Genomic DNA, 27,306 nt, shown 5'->3' on the forward strand with positions numbered 1-27,306 from the left:
GCGTGATCTTCCCCACCTCTGGATCTCGTTTGCCCAGGCTATATGTCATAACGTATTGCAGCAGGGCTCGCTGTTGCTGCCACAGACGCTGCAACATTTGCAGATTCAAATTCCTGCGTGTCGGCACATCACATTTCAGGCGGTGAACCGGCAGACCGAAAGACTTCTGGAGCGATGCAAGTTGTTCAGCTGCGGGGCGTGAACGGTGGAAGTGAGCACATAGCGAGCGAGCCCTCTGCAGAAGGCCATGTTGGCCGGGATAGTGGTTTAAAAATTGCTGTATAACCAGGTTGAACACGTGAGACATACAAGGCACATGTGTAACATTGTCACGGCAAAGGGCCACATCCAGGTTTACATCATTGTTGCACACGGCCTTCCCTGGCTGCTGGTTGAGTGGAGATAACCATTGATAAAACTCGGTCTCCAGAGCTAACCGTCCACAACTCCTCAGCGGTGTGACTCACATTTCCCATACATTTCAAAGTAAAGATTTGACCGTTGAGCTCTGCTACCAGCATAGTAAGGAGGTGTGCGGGATTCCTTGTGCACAGTTACAATGCGGGTGGCCTTACCAAACAGGTTTTGAGTGGAGGTTGAGGACCTAGACGAGGTTGAGGAGGCAAAAGTAGTGGAGGAACTTCTACATACAGAGGAAGGATTGATACACAACACGTGGGGACGGGGACGGAAAGACTTGTACAGCAGACCCTTCTCCATCTCTCACCATAAGTGCCCAGTCAGCGACATGTAACGCCCCTGTCCATGCTTACTGGTCTAAGTATCTGTGGTGAAATGCACCCTGTCACACACAGAGTTTGTCAAGGAAGCGGTGATGTTGTGTGCGACATGCTGGTGTAAGTGGCGACTGGGCATCTGCTCTTGGGGCACTGCGATGGGCATAAGGTCTCGAAAATCCTCTGTATCTGAGTGGAAAGGCAGCATTTCTGTAGCCAACAGATTGCAGATGCTGAAAGTCAACCTCTTAGACATATCATGCCCTTCTAAAATCATGTAAAACACATCAAGGGGACTCCAACCACAGTCTCCCTCAACTATGTTGATGACGTAGGATACAAAGCAAGAAGGAGGATGGTGATTGCAAGGATAGAGGAGGCACCGGACCCGAGAGTAGCGACTTCCATTGGACCGGAATGTATCGGACTGCCCCACAGGTGAGTATATGACAGGTTCCCTTTAAATATTATCTTGAAATCCCACTATATAATGTTTGAGCCCCCACACAGCCCCCTATATATAAGCAAGAAAAAAATGATATCCAGCTCACCGTGTTGGCTCAGATGGAAGCAATGATCCTGGAGTTGTGCAGGGAAGCTATTGTGTTAGTAGCAAGTAGAGCTGAAAAAAAAAATACTGGATGCTCATTTTTAGCCCTCTATATACAGTATGATCCCCATACAGCCTCCTATATACAATATTATCCTCACACAGCCCTGTTATATACCATATGACCCGCACACAGCCCCCTATATACCGTATAAACCACACACAGCTCCCTATATACCATATGAGCTCCCACACAGCCCCTTACATATATTATCAGCCTACACATAGCCTCCTATATACAGTCTCAGCCTACATACAGCTTGCTATATATAGTATGAGCCCACTCATAATCTCCTATATACTCTACATACAGTATTATCCCCCTATATACAGTATGAGCCCCACATAGTCCCCTATAGACAGTATTAGACTCCACATAGCCTCTTATATACCAGCACACGTAAAGAAAAAAAAAACATAGAAAATAAAAAACACACATTCTCCTTGCTCCAATTCCCAAGTGGCATCCTCTTGTTCATTGAAATCTAAGGCGGTCGTAAAAATGGCCACCGGCTAGAGCTGATCGGACTCGCAAAACACCTGGGCCGGCGAATCACTGCTCAATTAAAAAAAAACCTGATCCACTCTGGAATCTGGTGCCCACCCATTGGGGACCAGAATCCGGAGATTAAAAACATTGGTGGAAGAGATAGGGGGGTAGGAGCATGCGCGGTATACTCACCGAGGCTCTCATGGTGGCAAACTCCTTCTGGGTCACGCTATTCCGTTCCGGAGCTGACAATTCAATATTCACTGCTTTGTCAGCCCACCGGCGTGTGTAATTTGTTGCAGTTAGACGCGCCCCCACCCTGAGTGGCAGCATGTCAGCTGACTGCCACCAATCACAGGCGCCAGGACAGTCGGTGGGCAGGGAAAGCAGTGCAAGTATCTGTGGGTCAGTATGTTGAGCGTGCAGACAGAAACACATGCACGCTCCAGTCAGAAGAGTGTGCTGTTATGATTCAGGGACTAAGGAGATTAAAAAAAATGCGGAATCCCAAAAGGTAACAGAGTGGCTGGAAACTTAACGGACTGCAGACCTAATCCTGACACACAACTAACAGTAGTTGTGGGGCGTGCCTACGTTGACCTGGATGCCTCGACAAAGCCGGAGAACTAACTAATCTCACAGATAGAAATATAAGAAAGCTAATCTGCCTTGGAGTAGTCCCCAAAGATAGATAGGCTATGTAAAGGCTATGGTGATATAGGAAAATACATTACAAAGCTAGAAAAGACAGATTCAGCAAAGGTGAGGCCCAAATTATCTTTATAGGAAAGGATAGGAAAGAGCAACTGTCTGCAGTCATAAAAACCCTAATATATACCAGCACTACTGGAAAAATCCTGAGGTCACACAACCACTCCCTCGCTGTACCAGCACTCAGATGTTACTGGGATCCAAAAATACTAATACAGAAAAGGGCCTGAATTAATACCAAGCATGACAAACACAAAACTTGCAGACTCATGGAGCTAAGTATACAGACAATCCCAGCAGGGAATGATCCCATTCCACCATGAACTCCACACAGACAAAATAGGAATTATGCATTAGTATCAAAGCAGAAAAGGCAACAAGAAGTGGAAAACAAACAGCAGAGGTACAAAGACCACTTATCTGAGAGTAGTTCTGGAAGTGAGCAGAGCTGGTTACAGAATGTCCTTAACACACAGGAGCAATTGACCACCAGCAAGTAACAAGAGAAAGCTACTAAGTTAAATAGCCTAATCTGACCCTGATTGCCAGTCCTCTGCAGGTGTGTCGATTTTCATTCCACACATCAGCTGCACCACCAGCACTGACCACAAGGGGGAGCCCCAAACTAGAAAACGTATGTTCAACAGTGTGCGGTTGTGCCGGTGATGCGATGTCATATTTGTACAAGTCTGGCATGACATCAGCTGGCACGGCCTGCCGCTCTCTGAATATGAAAGTGCATGTAGACAGAAACACATGTGGCCGACTCCTGTTAGGAGAGTGTGCGGCAGTGCCGGTGATGCGATGTCAGCCTCGTGCGAGTCTGGCATGATATCACCCAGCACAGCCTGCCGCTCTCTGAACATGAGCGTGCATGTAGACAGAAACACATGCAGCCAGCTCCTGTCAGAAGACTGTGCGGTTGTGGTGGGTGATGCGATGTCAGACTTGTACAAGTCTGGCATGACATCAGCTGGCACGGCCTGCCGCTCTCTGAATATGAAGGTGCATGTAGACAGAAACACATGTGGCCGACTCCTGTTAGGAGAGTGTGCGGCAGTGCCGGTGATGCGATGTCAGCCTCGTGCGAGTCTGGCATGATATCACCCAGCACAGCCTGCCGCTCTCTGAACATGAGCGTGCATGTAGACAGAAACACATGCAGCCAGCTCCTGTCAGAAGACTGTGCGGTTGTGGTGGGTGATGCGATGTCAGACTTGTGCGAGTCTGGCATGACATCACCCGGCACGGCCTGCCGCTTTTTGAAAATGAGCGTGCGTGTACCTAGAAACACATGCGGCCCGCTCCTGTGATGACAGTGTGCGGCTGTGCCGGTGATGCGATATCAGACTCGTGCGAGTCCCTCGCAAGTGTAACTCTGGCCTAAGAGAAACTTCATGTGGCTTTGTTTATTTATTTAAATTAATAATTTAAAAAAAACTGACGTGCAGTCTCCCCTAATTTTGATATCCAGCCAAGATAAAGCCAGCTGGGGGCTGGTATTCTCAGCCCGCAGCCACCCGGTATTGCCGCATCCATTAGATGTGACAATCCCGGTGCTTTACCGGGTCTTCTCGATTGCCCTGGTGCGGTGGCAATCAGGGTAATGAGGGGTTAATAACAGCACGCACACAGCTGCTACTAAATCCTTGGTTGGTAATGGCACAGGTGTCTATGAGATACCTGCATAACAAACCTGTAAATGAGAGTAAATAAACACAGACACACAGAAAAATCCTTTATTTGGAATAAAATATAAAAACGCACCCTCCTTCACCACTTTATTAACCCCAAACATCGTGCAGATCCGGCGTAATCCACACAAGGTCCCACGCCGCATCCAGCTCTGCTACATGTCAAAGCTAGCAGCCATAGAGAACGACTGCCAGCTGTGAGTGTAGCAATGAGCAATAACTGCAGGCAGATGCTGTCATAGGCTGGGGCGCATCTACCTGCAACCAATCACAGACGACAGGACGGCCGGTGGGCAGGGAATGCACGGAAGGCTGTGTGTATGCGATGAGCCTATTACGCAGTACAGGAAGTGAATGCGCGACCCAGAAGCAGTTTGCCGCCATGACACCAAGTCTCGGTAAGTATTGTTTTCCTTATTTTCCCTTTCATTTCCCCAGTGCCGAGTCCGGATCGTGCACCAAGCATCTTTGAAACCGCGAGGGTCGGGACTTTTACAGTCCAGATCTGCTCAGCCCTACTGCCGGCTCATCAGAGGTCAGCAGCTGACGTCAGCGCACAGCGCATGGCAGTGACATGATTGCCATGCGCCACGTACTGATGTCAGCCGCCTGTCTATAGGCTAGCAAATTTTTTTTATTACTAAGACCACATATTATCAGTCACCCTTTACATTCTGCTTGAGTGTCCGAAGCCCACCAGAGAACCATCCGATATCCTGCCGGGCCAGTCCGACCCTGATGGTTACTGATTTCCAGGTCCTCAAGATCTCCAAGCTATCTTTAATTTAAATGCTACGGATGATAGGAGAAAAGCAGGTTAAATACCGCGCCAAACCACAGGAATCAAGATGAAGAAGTAATTCTCTTTTCTTTATTTTCACAGGTCTACGCGTTTCAAGGACATATCCGTCCTCTTCCTCAGGACAAATGCAGAGAACACCATAGCGAGCAGGAAGGCTGCAGGCTCCCATATATACATTGAAAAAAAGCCACGTATGCAGTGATTACGTCATCAACCTCCTCATGGTTCAAAAGCACGTGGAGGAGTGAATAAAGCTCAGATTGTTGTCAAGAGGGGGGAAAAAAAGAGAAAAAAAGAGAGAGAAAAAAAAGGGGAAAAAAGGAAAAAAAGAAAAAAAGAAAAAAAGGGAGAAAAAAGAGAAGGAAAGGAAAGGGGGAATAAAAGCCGAAAAAATCAAAAAGGGGAGAAAAAATGGAGATGTGAATAACCATTGATGTGAATATATAAATTGAATTAAAGTGAATACAAAAAAAGTGTGTGCAGATGTTTTGCTGTTATCCATATGGTTAGTGTCTAAATGTGCATAAAATGTAAATGTATGAGGCAAAATTATATATGAAAAAGTTCATAAAAAATGGGGAAGGGCGTGGGAAACTCAAAAGATGGTAAAAATGTGTGTTGCAACAAAAGGAGCATTGAAAAACCAGGGCGGGAGCGGTAACACCCGCTGTGGAGACATAAAGGATTTGACAGCGTGGGAAAATGTGATATGCGCCTGCGCAAGGGGTGAAATGAGGTGAACGCGTGTAAGAAGACTTGACAGCGTGGGAAAATATGATATGCGCCTGCGCGAAGGGTGAAATAATGTGAAAGCGTATAAACCAGAAAAAAAACATTGAGCACTTGCGCAAAGGGGTGACTGCAGGTCAATAAGGGGGATGGGTTTGCACGAAATGGGGAAAAAAAAGGGGCCGTATAGTTAATAATCTGCAGGAATGTGTGTTCGCAAAGAAAAAAAGGGTTACATTAAAAAAGGGGGGGCAAAACTAACGATCGGGGAAAAGGATGTATGTATTAGCCTAGTGGTGTATCTTACAACAATATATGTATTTATGAAAAAAATATTAGTTTGGGGTGGCAACTAAGAGGCCGGAAACACGTAGAAAATTAGAATGATATAAAAAAGAAAATGAATGCACATACATATATGCGCACAAATATATCTACACAAACACATAATGCTATATTTATTACAAAAACGTATTTAAAAAGGAATTAATATAAAAGTGATTAGTATAAAAATAAGGTTTGTTGGGAAAAAGGATAATGAAAAAGTATAATGATTGGTGGAAAAAGGAGTGTATATGAGTGCATGGAATTAAGTTGCAAGAAGTGTTCAACATGGTCACAAATGGACCATGGGGAATTCCCGAGCAGGGGTAAAAGTATAGGCAAGATGATTACCAAAGAAAAAAAAGGGATAAATTAATGGTTGTAGGGAAATAAAAACGGGGATATAAAAAAATGGATATATATAAAAATATATATATATATGAAATATATAAAATATATAAAAAATATGTAAAAAATGTATATATAAAATGTGTGGGTGTAAGGAACCACGCAAAAATCAGTGTATATATATAGATAAGCTGATAAAAGAGTGGACAGATATAGAAAAAGAAAAATAAGTGCATGAAATAGTACAAAATACTTGAACCAATAAAATCCACATAAAAGATATTAAATATATATATATAAAAAATTACTTAGCGTAAAAGAATAAAAGTAAAATCACATGGTAAAAAAAGAGATGTGTATGATTATATAAAAACTAAAATGACAAGTCCGTAATCAGATTCAGGCCCATTGGCTTCAAAGTGCCCAGTTTGTGTATCCAGAAGGATTCTTTTTTGCTCAGAACATCCATTCTATTGGGGTTATTAGAGGGGATTTGTTCAATGGGCGTAATGGAAAAGGCAAGAGTCTTGTTATGGGACAAAGTGCAGTGTCTGGAAAGTCCATGAAGCATGTAACCGATCCTGATGTTATATCTGTGTGAATTCAGGCGATTGTGGAGAGCTTGACAAGTCCTACCTATGTATTGTTTGCCACAATTACAATCAATGAGGTATACCACGAAATTGGATTGGCAGGTAAGATGGGCTTTGATGGGGAACTCTTCTGTGCCATTAGAAGATTTGAAGCTTGTACGCTTGTGACAAATTGTTTTGCAACAGAGGCAATTCTTTAAACCGCATCGGTAAGACCCTGAGGGAACAATGGGGTTAATCACTCTCGGAAAGGAAGTTCTGAGGCGGCTGGGGGCTAAAACATTCTTTATACTAGGGGCTCTTCTGAATGTAATACCAGGGATGGGGGGAAGGATGGTTTTTAGGAAAGGATCATTCAATAAAATATTCCAATGCTTGGAGAAAATATTCCTGATTTTAAGGTTATCACTGCTATAAGTGGTCAAAAAATTGAGGTGGAAAGAACCCTCATTATTACCAGAAACAGGGGTGATGGAGGTTTTAGGGGTGATCAAGTCCTTTTGCTCCAAAGTGGCGGCATTGTGGTATGCTCTTTGGATGAGAGTTTTGGGGTATTCTTTTTCCAAAAAACGATCCCTAAGTATTTTTACCTGATGGTTAAAGTCCTCCAGACGGGAACAGTTCTTTCTAATACGTTTATATTGGTTCCCTGGAATGTTTTCAAGCCATTTGGAGTAGTGCTCACTGTTAAAGTGGATGTATCCGTTAGTGTCCACTTGTTTAAAAAATGTTTTCGTCAATATTTTATTATCAGAATGAAATATGGTGAGATCCAAAAAATTGATTTCAGATTTGTGGTAGGTGGAAGTGAAAGTGAGACCCCAATCATTCCGATCCAGATGCTGCAGAAAAAATTCGATATTGCAGTGCTTATTGTCCCAAATGAAGATCAAATCGTCTATATAGCGTTTATACAGAATTATCTCACCCATAAACATGTCATTCTGGATAAATAATTGTTCAAAAATCCCCATAAAAAGATTAGCGTAAGCGCATGCTGCTCTAGAGCCCATTGCTGTGCCGAGCTTCTGATGATAGAGCTTATCCTCAAATGTGAAGAAATTGTTATCCAGCACAAATTCCATTGCTTCCAAAATAAAATTTTTTTGGGGAAACGGGATATTAATGTCATTCTCAAGAAATATAGACAAACATAGTAGGCCAAGATGATGTGCTATGTTGGAGTATAACGCAGACACATCTATGGTGAGAAATAAGAAGGATTCTTCCCACTCGATGCTACACAAGGAATTGATAAGGTGAGTGGAATCTCTCAGATGGCTATCCAAATTGAGTACATATGGTTGCATAAGTTGATCCAAATAAGCGGCCAGATTGGCACTGAGGGAATTAATGCCAGATATTATCGGTCTCCCGGGAGGATTAGAAAGACTCTTATGGATTTTTGGTAAATGATAAAAGAAGGCCATGCTGGGGTTTTTTATTGAAAGGAATTTTTCTTCTTGGGAATTAAAAATTTTTTGTGCTATTCCTTTCTGGATCAAGGCATGATAGGCTTGAACCGCGGTATCATATTTGCTGCTAGTGACCACCTCATAATAAATGGGATCTGATAAAATTCTATGTGCTTCTGCCAAATAGTCAGTTCTATCTTGAATGACAATACCCCCTCCCTTGTCAGCTGCTCGGATGATGATATCTCGGTTATCTCTGAGATTGGCTAGAGCTGATTTTTCATCACCGGTAAGATTATTTTGTGAATGTCTTTTGGCACTCATAGCTGTTTTTAGGTCCGTTAAAACTAGATCGCTGAAAGTTTTAATGTGGTGACCTTTATTTTCAAAGGGATAGAATTTAGATTTGGCTTTGCAGGTAGTATGGAGAAAAGGACTCGGTTCGGCAGTGGGCTGGAAATCATTACCCTTTATTAGAAAATGCCTCTTAAGTGTCAGCTTGCGAATGTAGCTCTGGACATCTAGAAAAACGTCAAACTCATTTGATCTTTTCGAGGGGCAGAAGGAAAGACCTTTGTTTAATAAGCTTATTTCATTTTTTAGGAGCGGGTAGCTGGAAAGGTTAAATATATTATTAGTGGGGGTTAGGCCCGAAGGGGTTAAATTAGCACTTTTTCTTTTTTGCTTGTGTTTGTTTCCTGCTCTGGTCCCTCTGTGAGGTTTTTTCTTTTTCTTACTGTAGAGTTTGGTGTCAGAAAATTTGTAATGAGATTGCGGTTTTTGGCTGGGGGCAAAAAAGGAACCAAGGGAGTGACAATATTGGAATTGTCCAAAGTGATAATCTCTCCAGCAGAAGGAAGGACTGAAGGGATGACTGAATTGGAGCAACTTGGTTGGGGGTCATCATGGATAGAGAGATCCATCAAATCTAAGATATCGTTATTGTGAGTACCTGAATCATTAATATGGAGGGTAGCTTCAGGAGCTGCATCTAACAGTGCTCTTTTCTTTTTGATCTCCTCGATCTGGGATCTGATAGAAGCTAGTTGCTGGCGGGTACTTACAGCACTGGTTGGGCAGGGGGAGGTGTTGGAATTCGTGTTCAGGGAGACAGCTGGATTGGGTGGTTGATGTGAAATAGTTTCTTTAGTTTTGGAAACAGTTACTGTCTGGGCCTGAGAAAAAACTTCATCAGCCAGAAGATCGATTTTGTCGGGTATACGATCAAGTGGACATGAAGCCCCTGCATTAAGGGGCCTGACAGGAGGTATGGGGGGTGGATAATTTTCTTTGTCATTGGTGGGTACAAGGGTTTTGTCAAGATTGTTTCTGTTGTTCCGATATTTACTATTGGAGAAATATCTATAGGAAGTGGAGCTAGAATTCCTATTGCCCCTGGTTGGGGCAGTTGACAAGTTACTGGTAAGAACGACATTTGGTTTGTGGAGTTTGTCAAGTCTATCTCTTTGCAGCTTCTTGGATTTCCTGATGATAGTGTCGTGTTCAAGTTGAGCAAGACGTGTGCTGATGCTAGAGTTCAGATTCCTATATTCTGGGTGCCATTTGAAACGAGAAAGCTCCTCATAAAGGTCATTAATAAGACGGGTTGAAACATCTGAAATGTGTGTCCTTTTCGTGTGCAAACATTTGAGCATACCTTGCATGCAGGTGGAGAATAGTCCATCCCATTCTGCGGAGAAAGAGGTATCCTGGGGGTAGGGAGAAATACGGTGGATGTTGAGTCCTCTGGGGCACAAGTTTTCATCCATGTAAATGGACAGAAACCTGGCATCCAGATTGAAATGTAGTTCCTCTTTTAGTGCATCCTCCAGACGGTGGAAAAACTTCCTCATGGATGAGGAATCCTCTTCGGAAAAGGTGAGCGGTGTAACGGAATCCGATCCAGGGTCACGGCTTTCCAGGGACCCGACAGTCTGCTGTATCAATCTTTCTCTGGAGGAAAGCCGATTCTCGAAGTAATCCATGGTAATGTGCTTGGATGTGCTTAGTGCTGGGTGCGGAGCCCTCTGCTGCCCAAGACCCACAAGGAGATAGGTGTGGAGATCCAATCCCGAGATCCAGAAAATGAAATAAACTGTGGGAAAAAAGGCGCAAAATAGGGTCTTATCCGGTATAACAAATGGAATAAGGAATGTGCAATGGAAGCACTCACCTGGTGGGGTTGTGTGAGTCACAACACCCTTAATCGCATAAAACAAACGTGGAAGGCAGCAGTCCTGCAATAGTAGAGTAGTTTCGGATGATAGGAGAAAAGCAGGTTAAATACCGCGCCAAACCACAGGAATCAAGATGAAGAAGTAATTCTCTTTTCTTTATTTTCACAGGTCTACGCGTTTCAAGGACATATCCGTCCTCTTCCTCAGGACAAATGCAGAGAACACCATAGCGAGCAGGAAGGCTGCAGGCTCCCATATATACATTGAAAAAAAGCCACGTATGCAGTGATTACGTCATCAACCTCCTCATGGTTCAAAAGCACGTGGAGGAGTGAATAAAGCTCAGATTGTTGTCAAGAGGGGGGAAAAAAAGAGAAAAAAAGAGAGAGAAAAAAAAGGGGAAAAAAGGAAAAAAGAAAAAAAGAAAAAAAGGGAGAAAAAAGAGAAGGAAAGGAAAGGGGGAATAAAAGCCGAAAAAATCAAAAAGGGGAGAAAAAATGGAGATGTGAATAACCATTGATGTGAATATATAAATTGAATTAAAGTGAATACAAAAAAAGTGTGTGCAGATGTTTTGCTGTTATCCATATGGTTAGTGTCTAAATGTGCATAAAATGTAAATGTATGAGGCAAAATTATATATGAAAAAGTTCATAAAAAATGGGGAAGGGCGTGGGAAACTCAAAAGATGGTAAAAATGTGTGTTGCAACAAAAGGAGCATTGAAAAACCAGGGCGGGAGCGGTAACACCCGCTGTGGAGACATAAAGGATTTGACAGCGTGGGAAAATGTGATATGCGCCTGCGCAAGGGGTGAAATGAGGTGAACGCGTGTAAGAAGACTTGACAGCGTGGGAAAATATGATATGCGCCTGCGCGAAGGGTGAAATAATGTGAAAGCGTATAAACCAGAAAAAAAACATTGAGCACTTGCGCAAAGGGGTGACTGCAGGTCAATAAGGGGGATGGGTTTGCACGAAATGGGGAAAAAAAAGGGGCCGTATAGTTAATAATCTGCAGGAATGTGTGTTCGCAAAGAAAAAAAGGGTTACATTAAAAAAGGGGGGGCAAAACTAACGATCGGGGAAAAGGATGTATGTATTAGCCTAGTGGTGTATCTTACAACAATATATGTATTTATGAAAAAAATATTAGTTTGGGGTGGCAACTAAGAGGCCGGAAACACGTAGAAAATTAGAATGATATAAAAAAGAATGATATAAAAAAGATATAAAATATATATTTTATATATATCCATTTTTTTATATCCCCGTTTTTATTTCCCTACAACCATTAATTTATCCCTTTTTTTTCTTTGGTAATCATCTTGCCTATACTTTTACCCCTGCTCGGGAATTCCCCATGGTCCATTTGTGACCATGTTGAACACTTCTTGCAACTTCATTCCATGCACTCATATACACTCCTTTTTCTACCAATCATTATACTTTTTCATTATCCTTTTTCCCAACAAACCTTATTTTTATACTAATCACTTTTATATTAATTCCTTTTTAAATATGTTTTTGTAATAAATATAGCATTATGTGTTTGTGTAGATATATTTGTGCGCATATATGTATGTGCATTCATTTTCTTTTTTATATCATTCTAATTTTCTACGTGTTTCCGGCCTCTTAGTTGCCACCCCAAACTAATATTTTTTTCATAAATACATATATTGTTGTAAGATACACCACTAGGCTAATACATACATCCTTTTCCCCGATCGTTAGTTTTGCCCCCCCTTTTTTAATGTAACCCTTTTTTTCTTTGCGAACACACATTCCTGCAGATTATTAACTATACGGCCCCTTTTTTTTCCCCATTTCGTGCAAACCCATCCCCCTTATTGACCTGCAGTCACCCCTTTGCGCAAGTGCTCAATGTTTTTTTTCTGGTTTATACGCTTTCACATTATTTCACCCTTCGCGCAGGCGCATATCATATTTTCCCACGCTGTCAAGTCTTCTTACACGCGTTCACCTCATTTCACCCCTTGCGCAGGCGCATATCACATTTTCCCACGCTGTCAAATCCTTTATGTCTCCACAGCGGGTGTTACCGCTCCCGCCCTGGTTTTTCAATGCTCCTTTTGTTGCAACACACATTTTTACCATCTTTTGAGTTTCCCACGCCCTTCCCCATTTTTTATGAACTTTTTCATATATAATTTTGCCTCATACATTTACATTTTATGCACATTTAGACACTAACCATATGGATAACAGCAAAACATCTGCACACACTTTTTTTGTATTCACTTTAATTCAATTTATATATTCACATCAATGGTTATTCACATCTCCATTTTTTCTCCCCTTTTTGATTTTTTCGGCTTTTATTCCCCCTTTCCTTTCCTTCTCTTTTTTCTCCCTTTTTTTCTTTTTTTCTTTTTTTCCTTTTTTCCCCTTTTTTTTTTCTCTCTCTTTTTTTCTCTTTTTTTCCCCCCTCTTGACAACAATCTGAGCTTTATTCACTCCTCCACGTGCTTTTGAACCATGAGGAGGTTGATGACGTAATCACTGCATACGTGGCTTTTTTTCAATGTATATATGGGAGCCTGCAGCCTTCCTGCTCGCTATGGTGTTCTCTGCATTTGTCCTGAGGAAGAGGACGGATATGTCCTTGAAACGCGTAGACCTGTGAAAATAAAGAAAAGAGAATTACTTCTTCATCTTGATTCCTGTGGTTTGGCGCGGTATTTAACCTGCTTTTCTCCTATCATCCGAAACTACTCTACTATTGCAGGACTGCTGCCTTCCACGTTTGTTTTATGCGATTAAGGGTGTTGTGACTCACACAACCCCACCAGGTGAGTGCTTCCATTGCACATTCCTTATTCCATTTGTTATACCGGATAAGACCCTATTTTGCGCCTTTTTTCCCACAGTTTATTTCATTTTCTGGATCTCGGGATTGGATCTCCACACCTATCTCCTTGTGGGTCTTGGGCAGCAGAGGGCTCCGCACCCAGCACTAAGCACATCCAAGCACATTACCATGGATTACTTCGAGAATCGGCTTTCCTCCAGAGAAAGATTGATACAGCAGACTGTCGGGTCCCTGGAAAGCCGTGACCCTGGATCGGATTCCGTTACACCGCTCACCTTTTCCGAAGAGGATTCCTCATCCATGAGGAAGTTTTTCCACCGTCTGGAGGATGCACTAAAAGAGGAACTACATTTCAATCTGGATGCCAGGTTTCTGTCCATTTACATGGATGAAAACTTGTGCCCCAGAGGACTCAACATCCACCGTATTTCTCCCTACCCCCAGGATACCTCTTTCTCCGCAGAATGGGATGGACTATTCTCCACCTGCATGCAAGGTATGCTCAAATGTTTGCACACGAAAAGGACACACATTTCAGATGTTTCAACCCGTCTTATTAATGACCTTTATGAGGAGCTTTCTCGTTTCAAATGGCACCCAGAATATAGGAATCTGAACTCTAGCATCAGCACACGTCTTGCTCAACTTGAACACGACACTATCATCAGGAAATCCAAGAAGCTGCAAAGAGATAGACTTGACAAACTCCACAAACCAAATGTCGTTCTTACCAGTAACTTGTCAACTGCCCCAACCAGGGGCAATAGGAATTCTAGCTCCACTTCCTATAGATATTTCTCCAATAGTAAATATCGGAACAACAGAAACAATCTTGACAAAACCCTTGTACCCACCAATGACAAAGAAAATTATCCACCCCCCCATACCTCCTGTCAGGCCCCTTAATGCAGGGGCTTCATGTCCACTTGATCGTATACCCGACAAAATCGATCTTCTGGCTGATGAAGTTTTTTCTCAGGCCCAGACAGTAACTGTTTCCAAAACTAAAGAAACTATTTCACATCAACCACCCAATCCAGCTGTCTCCCTGAACACGAATTCCAACACCTCCCCCTGCCCAACCAGTGCTGTAAGTACCCGCCAGCAACTAGCTTCTATCAGATCCCAGATCGAGGAGATCAAAAAGAAAAGAGCACTGTTAGATGCAGCTCCTGAAGCTACCCTCCATATTAATGATTCAGGTACTCACAATAACGATATCTTAGATTTGATGGATCTCTCTATCCATGATGACCCCCAACCAAGTTGCTCCAATTCAGTCATCCCTTCAGTCCTTCCTTCTGCTGGAGAGATTATCACTTTGGACAATTCCAATATTGTCACTCCCTTGGTTCCTTTTTTGCCCCCAGCCAAAAACCGCAATCTCATTACAAATTTTCTGACACCAAACTCTACAGTAAGAAAAAGAAAAAACCTCACAGAGGGACCAGAGCAGGAAACAAACACAAGCAAAAAAGAAAAAGTGCTAATTTAACCCCTTCGGGCCTAACCCCCACTAATAATATATTTAACCTTTCCAGCTACCCGCTCCTAAAAAATGAAATAAGCTTATTAAACAAAGGTCTTTCCTTCTGCCCCTCGAAAAGATCAAATGAGTTTGACGTTTTTCTAGATGTCCAGAGCTACATTCGCAAGCTGACACTTAAGAGGCATTTTCTAATAAAGGGTAATGATTTCCAGCCCACTGCCGAACCGAGTCCTTTTCTCCATACTACCTGCAAAGCCAAATCTAAATTCTATCCCTTTGAAAATAAAGGTCACCACATTAAAACTTTCAGCGATCTAGTTTTAACGGACCTAAAAACAGCTATGAGTGCCAAAAGACATTCACAAAATAATCTTACCGGTGATGAAAAATCAGCTCTAGCCAATCTCAGAGATAACCGAGATATCATCATCCGAGCAGCTGACAAGGGAGGGGGTATTGTCATTCAAGATAGAACTGACTATTTGGCAGAAGCACATAGAATTTTATCAGATCCCATTTATTATGAGGTGGTCACTAGCAGCAAATATGATACCGCGGTTCAAGCCTATCATGCCTTGATCCAGAAAGGAATAGCACAAAAAATTTTTAATTCCCAAGAAGAAAAATTCCTTTCAATAAAAAACCCCAGCATGGCCTTCTTTTATCATTTACCAAAAATCCATAAGAGTCTTTCTAATCCTCCCGGGAGACCGATAATATCTGGCATTAATTCCCTCAGTGCCAATCTGGCCGCTTATTTGGATCAACTTATGCAACCATATGTACTCAATTTGGATAGCCATCTGAGAGATTCCACTCACCTTATCAATTCCTTGTGTAGCATCGAGTGGGAAGAATCCTTCTTATTTCTCACCATAGATGTGTCTGCGTTATACTCCAACATAGCACATCATCTTGGCCTACTATGTTTGTCTATATTTCTTGAGAATGACATTAATATCCCGTTTCCCCAAAAAAATTTTATTTTGGAAGCAATGGAATTTGTGCTGGATAACAATTTCTTCACATTTGAGGATAAGCTCTATCATCAGAAGCTCGGCACAGCAATGGGCTCTAGAGCAGCATGCGCTTACGCTAATCTTTTTATGGGGATTTTTGAACAATTATTTATCCAGAATGACATGTTTATGGGTGAGATAATTCTGTATAAACGCTATATAGACGATTTGATCTTCATTTGGGACAATAAGCACTGCAATATCGAATTTTTTCTGCAGCATCTGGATCGGAATGATTGGGGTCTCACTTTCACTTCCACCTACCACAAATCTGAAATCAATTTTTTGGATCTCACCATATTTCATTCTGATAATAAAATATTGACGAAAACATTTTTTAAACAAGTGGACACTAACGGATACATCCACTTTAACAGTGAGCACTACTCCAAATGGCTTGAAAACATTCCAGGGAACCAATATAAACGTATTAGAAAGAACTGTTCCCGTCTGGAGGACTTTAACCATCAGGTAAAAATACTTAGGGATCGTTTTTTGGAAAAAGAATACCCCAAAACTCTCATCCAAAGAGCATACCACAATGCCGCCACTTTGGAGCAAAAGGACTTGATCACCCCTAAAACCTCCATCACCCCTGTTTCTGGTAATAATGAGGGTTCTTTCCACCTCAATTTTTTGACCACTTATAGCAGTGATAACCTTAAAATCAGGAATATTTTCTCCAAGCATTGGAATATTTTATTGAATGATCCTTTCCTAAAAACCATCCTTCCCCCCATCCCTGGTATTACATTCAGAAGAGCCCCTAGTATAAAGAATGTTTTAGCCCCCAGCCGCCTCAGAACTTCCTTTCCGAGAGTGATTAACCCCATTGTTCCCTCAGGGTCTTACCGATGCGGTTTAAAGAATTGCCTCTGTTGCAAAACAATTTGTCACAAGCGTACAAGCTTCAAATCTTCTAATGGCACAGAAGAGTTCCCCATCAAAGCCCATCTTACCTGCCAATCCAATTTCGTGGTATACCTCATTGATTGTAATTGTGGCAAACAATACATAGGTAGGACTTGTCAAGCTCTCCACAATCGCCTGAATTCACACAGATATAACATCAGGATCGGTTACATGCTTCATGGACTTTCCAGACACTGCACTTTGTCCCATAACAAGACTCTTGCCTTTTCCATTACGCCCATTGAACAAATCCCCTCTAATAACCCCAATAGAATGGATGTTCTGAGCAAAAAAGAATCCTTCTGGATACACAAACTGGGCACTTTGAAGCCAATGGGCCTGAATCTGATTACGGACTTGTCATTTTAGTTTTTATATAATCATACACATCTCTTTTTTTACCATGTGATTTTACTTTTATTCTTTTACGCTAAGTAATTTTTTATATATATATATATTTAATATCTTTTATGTGGATTTTATTGGTTCAAGTATTTTGTACTATTTCATGCACTTATTTTTCTTTTTCTATATCTGTCCACTCTTTTATCAGCTTATCTATATATATACACTGATTTTTGCGTGGTTCCTTACACCCACACATTTTATATATACATTTTTTACATATTTTTTATATATTTTATATATTTCATATATATATATATTTTTATATATATCCATTTTTTTATATCCCCGTTTTTATTTCCCTACAACCATTAATTTATCCCTTTTTTTTCTTTGGTAATCATCTTGCCTATACTTTTACCCCTGCTCGGGAATTCCCCATGGTCCATTTGTGACCATGTTGAACACTTCTTGCAACTTCATTCCATGCACTCATATACACTCCTTTTTCTACCAATCATTATACTTTTTCATTATCCTTTTTCCCAACAAACCTTATTTTTATACTAATCACTTTTATATTAATTCCTTTTTAAATACGTTTTTGTAATAAATATAGCATTATGTGTTTGTGTAGATATATTTGTGCGCATATATGTATGTGCATTCATTTTCTTTTTTATATCATTCTAATTTTCTACGTGTTTCCGGCCTCTTAGTTGCCACCCCAAACTAATATTTTTTTCATAAATACATATATTGTTGTAAGATACACCACTAGGCTAATACATACATCCTTTTCCCCGATCGTTAGTTTTGCCCCCCCTTTTTTAATGTAACCCTTTTTTTCTTTGCGAACACACATTCCTGCAGATTATTAACTATACGGCCCCTTTTTTTTCCCCATTTCGTGCAAACCCATCCCCCTTATTGACCTGCAGTCACCCCTTTGCGCAAGTGCTCAATGTTTTTTTTCTGGTTTATACGCTTTCACATTATTTCACCCTTCGCGCAGGCGCATATCATATTTTCCCACGCTGTCAAGTCTTCTTACACGCGTTCACCTCATTTCACCCCTTGCGCAGGCGCATATCACATTTTCCCACGCTGTCAAATCCTTTATGTCTCCACAGCGGGTGTTACCGCTCCCGCCCTGGTTTTTCAATGCTCCTTTTGTTGCAACACACATTTTTACCATCTTTTGAGTTTCCCACGCCCTTCCCCATTTTTTATAAACTTTTTCATATATAATTTTGCCTCATACATTTACATTTTATGCACATTTAGACACTAACCATATGGATAACAGCAAAACATCTGCACACACTTTTTTTGTATTCACTTTAATTCAATTTATATATTCACATCAATGGTTATTCACATCTCCATTTTTTCTCCCCTTTTTGATTTTTTCGGCTTTTATTCCCCCTTTCCTTTCCTTCTCTTTTTTCTCCCTTTTTTTCTTTTTTTCTTTTTTTCCTTTTTTCCCCTTTTTTTTCTCTCTCTTTTTTTCTCTTTTTTTCCCCCCTCTTGACAACAATCTGAGCTTTATTCACTCCTCCACGTGCTTTTGAACCATGAGGAGGTTGATGACGTAATCACTGCATACGTGGCTTTTTTTCAATGTATATATGGGAGCCTGCAGCCTTCCTGCTCGCTATGGTGTTCTCTGCATTTGTCCTGAGGAAGAGGACGGATATGTCCTTGAAACGCGTAGACCTGTGAAAATAAAGAAAAGAGAATTACTTCTTCATCTTGATTCCTGTGGTTTGGCGCGGTATTTAACCTGCTTTTCTCCTATCATCCGAAACTACTCTACTATTGCAGGACTGCTGCCTTCCACGTTTGTTTTATGCGATTAAGGGTGTTGTGACTCACACAACCCCACCAGGTGAGTGCTTCCATTGCACATTCCTTATTCCATTTGTTATACCGGATAAGACCCTATTTTGCGCCTTTTTTCCCACAGTTTATTTAATTTAAATGCTATGCATACCTTTGCACTATGTCTTCAATTGTTTATTTGCCTAAGGCTGGAGTCACAGCGAGTCTTGCATCGGCAACACCCAGCATGGCCGCACGCTCTCTGGACAGGAGGGTCTCAGCTGCATAGAAATACATGCAGCTGACCCGCTCTTGTTAGAAGAGTGTACGGCCATGCCGGGTGATGCCGATGCGATACTAGGCGAGTCACTCGCAAGTGTGACTCCGGCCTAATTAATGCAAAATTGTGAAATTTCTCTCTGGTTATTCTACAATGTTGTTGAGGTAGAGTCTGTGTAACTCCACTACATAGCTTGTTGTACAGCTGATACAAGAGAGCAGTACAGGCAGCAGAATACAGAACACAGCATATATTACATACAGCATTTATTACACTCACATTAAAAAAGACTACACCAAGTAGCAGGTTGTTAATTGCATATCAATAAATCTATAAATGAATGAAAATTGCAACTTCAAACTTCAAGATAACTAGTACCACATAAAAAAAAAAAATCTTTTCTTTCCATGTCTCCATTATACTACTCTTAGACCATTGTTTCATGAACCAGTGAGCAGCCGCTTAGTTGTTGGTAAGGCTCAGCTGGGAATGCAGTATTCAAAGCGATTGCAAGCTGCTTAGAGCTTTTTCTTACTGCAGATGTAAAATGTAATTGATTCATTTTATACTTAGTTTAATGTACAAAAACCCTTTGGTCTATAACTTTGGTCTATGTGAAGAGACCCCAGAAGAAAGAGGTAGAGAATCAGTACTTTAGAATATCCCTAACTTTGTTAAAGATATATATTATTTAAGTTCATTGTTTAGGTTTACTCTGACCTAAGGGATGTACGGTAATTATTTTACTAAAAAGGATGTTTTGTAGACTATGTTCCTTTTCACAATTAATATACTGCCAAAGTGCAATGGCCACAAAAGAAATATTGGGGATAGTATTGCTAGATTTTTATTCCAATATATATTTTTGTAAATTATGGTGACACAGCGATCCCCGGCTGTTTTCATTGTATTTACTGTACATAGGCGCAATAAGAGCTACTTAAGTTTTGTTAGACCAAACCGCTATGACATTATAAGGCATCACCAAATCACCAAGTGATATTATCATCATTGGGATTACCATGGTCACATCAATATTGGCTGTGCAGAGGAACTCTTCCTGAATTCTTACAATGGTGTATGTAAAGTTGATTCTTTAGCACTTACAGATCTTGTCTGTGTTGTTACAGTGAAGCCGGATGCTGGGTCTCAGAAGGGCATATTAACCGCAGAACAGTTTTCTTGGAAAAGTGTCCTCAATGGACCAGTTATATTAAAGCTCCATACTTTTGTGACCAAGGCCGCTATGATAAGCCTGCCTCCAGGGTTTGTATTTTCACTCATCGCAAATTCACAATTATTCATTGCAACCAATTTAACTACAGTTTGAATTATTGATATGTTGGTAGAACTTCATTATTTGCTATGATAAACTTCGATCTATTGCCGTCATGGCCATTACTGGACATTAGTATTTTTCTGTCAGAACCTTCAATTTAAAAAAGCTATTTACTTAAAAAGGTTTTCCAGGACTTTGCTTTTAGGCCCATAGTACAAAAAAAAGGCAGATAAAGTGCCGCTCACATCAGCGGTATTTTGCCGCAGGTCCAAATGCATTTCTGCTCAATTCACCTCCAATGGAGTCGCGGCAGGATACGGTCACATGCGGTTGCGTGCGACACACACAACCGCATGTGACCGCATGTTGTCGCAATTCCATAGGAAATGAATGGAGCTGAAACGCATTTGTACCAGATCTGGCCCTGCGGCAAAATACCGCTGATGTGAGCGCGACCTAATTACCTGCCTGTTCTACCCGACATCAGCTCAGAGCGGTCACTGAAATCTGTCAACAATTCAGCTACTCCATGTCAACAGAGCAGCTGTTCGTCTTTAAGTTTGCTCTGGTTATGTGGCGTGACTGCTAACATCATACTGATTGACAGCCGGCTCCCCGCTGTTTGGCAGTGGAGAGACGGTTGTCAATAATCATGACATCAGCAGTCACACCCTGCCACCAGAGCAAAACAAAAGACACGCTGCTGCTCTGTTGACGTGATGTCAGCAGAAGTCGCTTAATTGCCAATCACTCTCTGCCAGCAGAGATCAGCATCGGGCACAACAAGCAGGTAGTTAGCAACTGTATCTGCCTGTTATTGCTTAGGCATATAATTAAAAAAAATAGTCCCGGATAACCTCTTCAAGGTATTTAAGCTGACATAGATGACTTTATTTTTATAATAGATTTTAATCAAGGCAAACAAATCAGTGACAGATTAAAAAAATAAAAACTGTGTTATACTTTTTGATGTTTACACTTCTCTATGCACAAGATGTTTATACATATGGTGTTGCAGAACCAGACGACATGGGATTTAAGTTGCTGTTTGGCTTGATCAGCTTTGGAAAGCAGCTGGCTCTCCTTGAGGAGACCACCTAGATATGGAAACCTATTGGTAAACTACCATGGAAAAATAAGTATACAGTCTCAAAAGTGCAATCCATTAGCGGTAGTAACTATAAGTCAGTGGTCATCCCTTTAACTAGCTTGTTACCAGGAATGATAGTCAAGCTAGGTACTCATCTACAGACAGCTGTTCCACTGGTTGGGCTTACCCTGGAGGGGTGTAACTAAGTGACTACCTGGTCTTCACTAGAGCCTCTGATAGTGAGGATAGGGTAGTCACCAGGTGCCACTACAGGGCAGTCCCTGGACCCGTGGGTTAAAGCAATGGGAACAAAGACTTGGTCAGATGGTCCAATGATGGAGTGACAGCACAGGTTCAAAATATAAAGCCAAGATGTGAGAAGAAAGAACAGGTTAAACGATTCAACAAGCCAGGTCATTAATTTCATGGCTTCACTCTTAGGCGGGCTTTGCACGTTGCGACATCGCAAGCCGATGCTGCGATGTCGTATGCGATAGTCCCCGCCCCCGTCGCAGCAGCGATATCTTGTGATTCCTGGCGTAGTGAACATTATCGCTATGCCAGCTTCACATGCACTCACCTGTCCTGCGACATCGCTCTGGGCGGCGTCCCGCCTCCTTCCTAAGGGGGCGGGTCGTACAACGTCAGAGCGACATCACACGGCAGGCGGCCAATCAAAGCGGAGGGGCGGAGATGAGCAGGATGTAAACATCCCGCCCACCTTCTTCCTTCCGTATAGCCGCCGGCGGCAGGTAAGGTGATGTTCCTCGCTCCTGCGGCTTCACACACAGCGATGTGTGCTGCTGCAGGAACGAGGAACAACAACGTCGGAGAATTATGGAAATGTCGGATAATACACCGATGATACGATAACGACGCTTTTGCACTCATTAATCGTATCATCTAGGATTTACACACTACGATGTCGAAAGTGACGCCGGATGTGCGTCACTTTCGATTTGACCCCACCGACATCGCACGTGCGATGTTGCAACGTGCAAAGCCGCCCTTAGTTTCCAACCGGTGATCTCTGGTTCTGCTCAGCTTCCCTCTTGGTTGGACCACAGCCTGTTTTGTGTTGGTCCAACTGCTGAAGGATCTCTTGTCTTTTTTTTCTTATGCTGTGCCTTACTGTTTCACTTCTATTTACAGTCATATGAAAAAGTTTGGGCACCCCTATTATTGTTAACCTTTTTTCTTTATAACAATTTGGGTTTTTGCAACAGCTATTTCAGTGTCATATATCTAATAACTGATGGACTCAGTAATATTTCTGAATTGAAATGAGGTTTATTGTACTAAGGGCGGCTTTGCACACTACGACATCGCAGGTGCGATGTCGGTGGGGTCAAATCGAAAGTGACGCACATCCGGCGTCACTTGGGATGTCGTAGTGTGTAAATCCTAGATGATACGATAAACGTCGTTATCGTATCATCGTTGCAAGCTCCGACTTTTCCATAATTTTGCTGCAGCGATATTACGATGCTGTTCCTCGTTCCTGCGGCAGCACACATCGCTGTGTGTTACGCCGCAGGAGCGAGGAACTTCACCTTACCTGCCGCCGGCGGCTCTACGGAAGGAAGGAGGTGGGCGGGATGTTTACATCCTGCCCATCAACGTCCCTCCGCCGCTTTTGGCCGCCTGCCGTGTGACGTTGCTATGACGCCGCACGACCCGCGCCCTTAGGAAGGAGGCGGGTCACCGGCCAGAGCGACGGTCGCAGGGCAGGTGAGTGCATGTGAAGCTGGCGTAGCGATAATTTTCGCTACGCCAGCTATCACAAGATATCATACCTGCGACGGGGGCGGGGACTATCGCGTGTGACATCGCAGCATCGGCTTGCGATGTCGCAACGTGCAAAGCCCGCCTAACAGAAAATGTGCAATCTGCATTTAAACTAAATTTGACAGGTGCATAAGTATGGGCACCTCAACATAAAAGTGACATTAATATTTTGTAGATCCTCCTTTTGCAAAAATCACAGCCTCTAGTCGCTTTCTGTAGCTTTTAATGAATTCCTGTATCCTGGATAAAGGTATATTTGAGCATTCTTGTTTACAAAAACAATAAGTTTGATGGTCGCCGAGCATGGACAGCACGCTTCAAATCATCCCACAGATGTTCAATGATATTCAGGTCTGGGGACTGGGATGGCCATTCCAGAACATTGTACTGTAAATGTTCCTCTGCATGAATGCCTGAGTAGATTTGGAGCGGTGCTTCGGATCATTGTCTTGCTGAAATATCCATTCCCTGCGTAACTTCAACTTCGTCACTGATTCTTGCACATTATTGTCAAGAATCTGCTGATACTGAGTTGAATCCATGCGACCCTCAACTTTAGACCAAAACCGTATAGAAGGGTACTTTATCTGAGAAAAACCAACTCAACTTTAACAAGATTCCCGGTGCCGGCATTGGCCACACAGCCCCAAAGCATGATGGAACCTCCACCAAATTTTACTGTGGGTAGCAAGTGCTTTTCTTGGAATGCCGTGTTTTTTTGCCTCCATGCATAACGCCTTTTTGTACAACCAAACAACTCAATCTTTGTTTCATCAGTCCACAGGATCTTCTTCCAAAATGTAACTGGCTTGTCCAAATGTGCTTTTGCATACCTCAGGCGACTCTGTTTGTGGCGTGCTTGCAGAAACGGCTTCTTTCGCATCACTCTCCCATACAGCTTCTCCTTGTGTTAAGTGCGCTGTATTGTTGACCGATGCACAGTGACACCATCTGCAGCAAGATGATGCTGCAGGTCTTTGGAGGTGGTCTGTGGATTGTCCTTGATTGTTTTCACCATTCTTCTTCTCTGCATTTCTGATATTTTTCTTGGCCTGCCTCTTCTGGGCTTAACAAGAACTGTACCTGTGTTCTTCCATTTCCTTACTATGTTCCTCACAGTGGAAACTGACAGTTTAAATCTCTAAGACAACTTTTTGTATCCTTCCCCTGAACAACTATGTTGAATAATCTTTGTTTTCAGATCATTTGAGAGTTGTTTTGAGGAGCCCATGATGCCACTCTTCATAGGAGATTCAAATAGGAGAACAACTTGCAAGTGGCCACCTTAAATACCTTTTTCTCATGATTGGATACACCTGCCTATGAAGTTCAAAGCTCAATGAGGTTACAAAACCAATTTAGTGCTTCAGTAAGTCAGTAAAAAGTAGTTAGGAGTGTTCAAAACAAGAAATTGATAAGGGTGCCCATTCTTATGCACCTGTCAAATTTAGTTTAAATGCAGATTGCACATTTTCTGTTAGTACAATAAACCTCATTTCAATTCAGAAATATTACTGAGTCCATCAGTTATTAGATATATGACACTGAAATAGCTGTTGCAAAAACCCAAATTGTTATAAAGAAAAAAGGTTAACAGTAATAGGGGTGCCCAAACTTTTTCATATGACTGTAGGTGTGTGCACTTTCTCGTTTTGGTTTGCCCAATTACATTTTTTGAGGGGCTATTTATACTTACTACTCACATGTCTCAGTGCTGCCTATATTTCTGCATGGATAGTTGTCTCTGTTTTCTTATTGAGACATTGCTATCCCAGTTTGTTTTTGTGTCTACTTTTCCAGTTATCTCCTATTTTGTTTCATTCAGGTTTGGGAGGGTTTCCACGTATTCTGTTATTCTCTTTAGTTTCTTTTATTCCATCATTCCTTTACGACTGTGTTTGCATATTCCTAGCTTGTGTCTCACCCTCTCCATGTGTTCTCTTCATTTTTGCTTATTGTTGTTTCTGTGCTACACTTGGTTTTTAGTTTAGGGTGCAGTTAATGACACTCAGGGTCAACCATCAATGAGTGGGGGAGCAATTACATGATTTTAGTGTGCCAACCTCCTCTGTCAGACAGGGACAAATAAGGGTAAGGTCTAGGGCAAGTAGTAGCCTGTTGGGACCTAAGGATTTCTGGTTTTACATCTCCCCTGGTTTGTGAGAGTGTTAGTGTTCAGCCGTTACAGGTAACAAGAGAGTCAAAACAATAATGCACCTAGACAGAAGACTAGGGATGAACTGCAGCTAGAACTAAGCTTAGGTAAGGAGTGGAGGGAAGATCTGCCTAATATATCAATTGTTCATAGGGCATAGACTAGGGAAACACAACTGCAGAATACAATGGTTGAAATTCCTGCAGAGACTCACCACACCTCTCTTTAGCTGGATGGGGACTCTAAAGAAACAGGAGGATGTAGCAGTGCTGGAAATGTTGCACGAGGCAGCTCAGCAAAATATTCTGACACTGGGAGGAGCAGAACGGTGCCCGTAGTGAGTACGGTGGCGGTTCCAAGCTATGTGAGTCACCAACATGATGTTAGGATATCTAAATATATATTTTTGTAAGGGGATCTATCACCAGATTCCATAATACAATTTGCATACATTATTAAGTAGATCTGGTAAGCTTGGTGACTCTGGTGTATATACAAATACTTGCTACTTAGTGTTGGTATATCACATAAAATCCCACTAATATACTATACTACTTTCACATTTGTGGGTCTAACGTGAAAAAATGTGGTAAAGTTCACAAGGTATGAATACTTTTTCAACGCACTGTATATAATATATAAAATTTGAGCCTAACATTATCTGATTGCTGTGACATTCCTAAGTGAAGAGATGATAATGTCCTGAGATGCTGACATAATGAAATGAAACTTACTATCAAAAGTGAAAAAAGAGTTCAAAATTTTTGGGGCGTCTGTTAGCAGTTCTGATCCATCATAAATTTTGACTATATAAATGATGAGGAGAGAGGCTGATATCATACATGTACATGGTAATGAATTAGGGGCCCAAGTTTTAATCCCCTTATGCATAATTTTCTTCATAAGCAGTATTTTGGGATCTCCGCACCAAACTTTACCCAATCCCTCCCCTATGCCCTCTAGTGATAGCTGTAATAGTCTTCTGATTGGATGCTAAAACTGTCACTCAGGAGGTGAGGGAAGGGGCTGAGTAGCATTCTGTGCAGAGTGAGTGAAATGAGTGCCCCTGGGCCACCTTTGGTCACACTGTCAGGAGAAAGTTTTCACTTTAAGAAGCTTTCTTTGAGACTATTTGCATAAAAACTTATTTTACTAGATTTTTTAGATTGTGCGGCTTAGTTCTATGTGAAATTATTCTTCAAATCCTTTATTAGACAATACTTTTATGTGTTTTCATTGCAGGCGGCATGTCTTACGCTTCACTGCAAGTTCACCCTTAGGGCACCATATCCACCTGTGTAGTACAGTGCCATTTGTCTTTGGTGATGAGGAAACTGTTATGCCAAACCTTGACAAGGTACATGTTCCCATGGAAACTAGAGAACTACCAGGTCATGGTATATGATTTGTGATATTCGTATTGTATTTCTATTCAATGTACAAAATTGAACAATTTACATCATTAAAGCCCGCTACACACGCTTCAATATATCTCACAATCTGTCGTTGGGGTCAAGTTGTAAGTGACGCACATCCGGCATCGTTTGTGAGGTATCTGCGTGTGACATCTACTTGCAATCAGGATTGAACGCAAAACCGTTGATCGCAAACACATCGTATCATTCTCTAGAATTGAGCGTTTTGTTGCACGAACCTAGTCA

At 41.8% G+C, this 27,306-nt stretch overlaps 1 protein-coding gene across 1 annotated transcript in view; it reads left to right on the forward strand.

The window, feature by feature from the left end:
- The window catches only part of ADGB (androglobin), a 499,062-nt gene that overhangs the window by 223,731 nt on the left and 248,025 nt on the right, over positions 1–27,306 (forward strand). The window contains exons 18-19 of the mRNA XM_075339549.1: positions 20,464–20,599; positions 26,888–27,002. Of these exons, the coding sequence (XP_075195664.1) occupies positions 20,464–20,599; positions 26,888–27,002 (251 nt within the window). The remainder of the gene's footprint in view (positions 1–20,463; positions 20,600–26,887; positions 27,003–27,306) is intronic.

This window comes from Anomaloglossus baeobatrachus, chromosome 3, assembly GCF_048569485.1.
Source record: "Anomaloglossus baeobatrachus isolate aAnoBae1 chromosome 3, aAnoBae1.hap1, whole genome shotgun sequence".
Taxonomy (NCBI): domain Eukaryota; kingdom Metazoa; phylum Chordata; class Amphibia; order Anura; family Aromobatidae; genus Anomaloglossus; species Anomaloglossus baeobatrachus.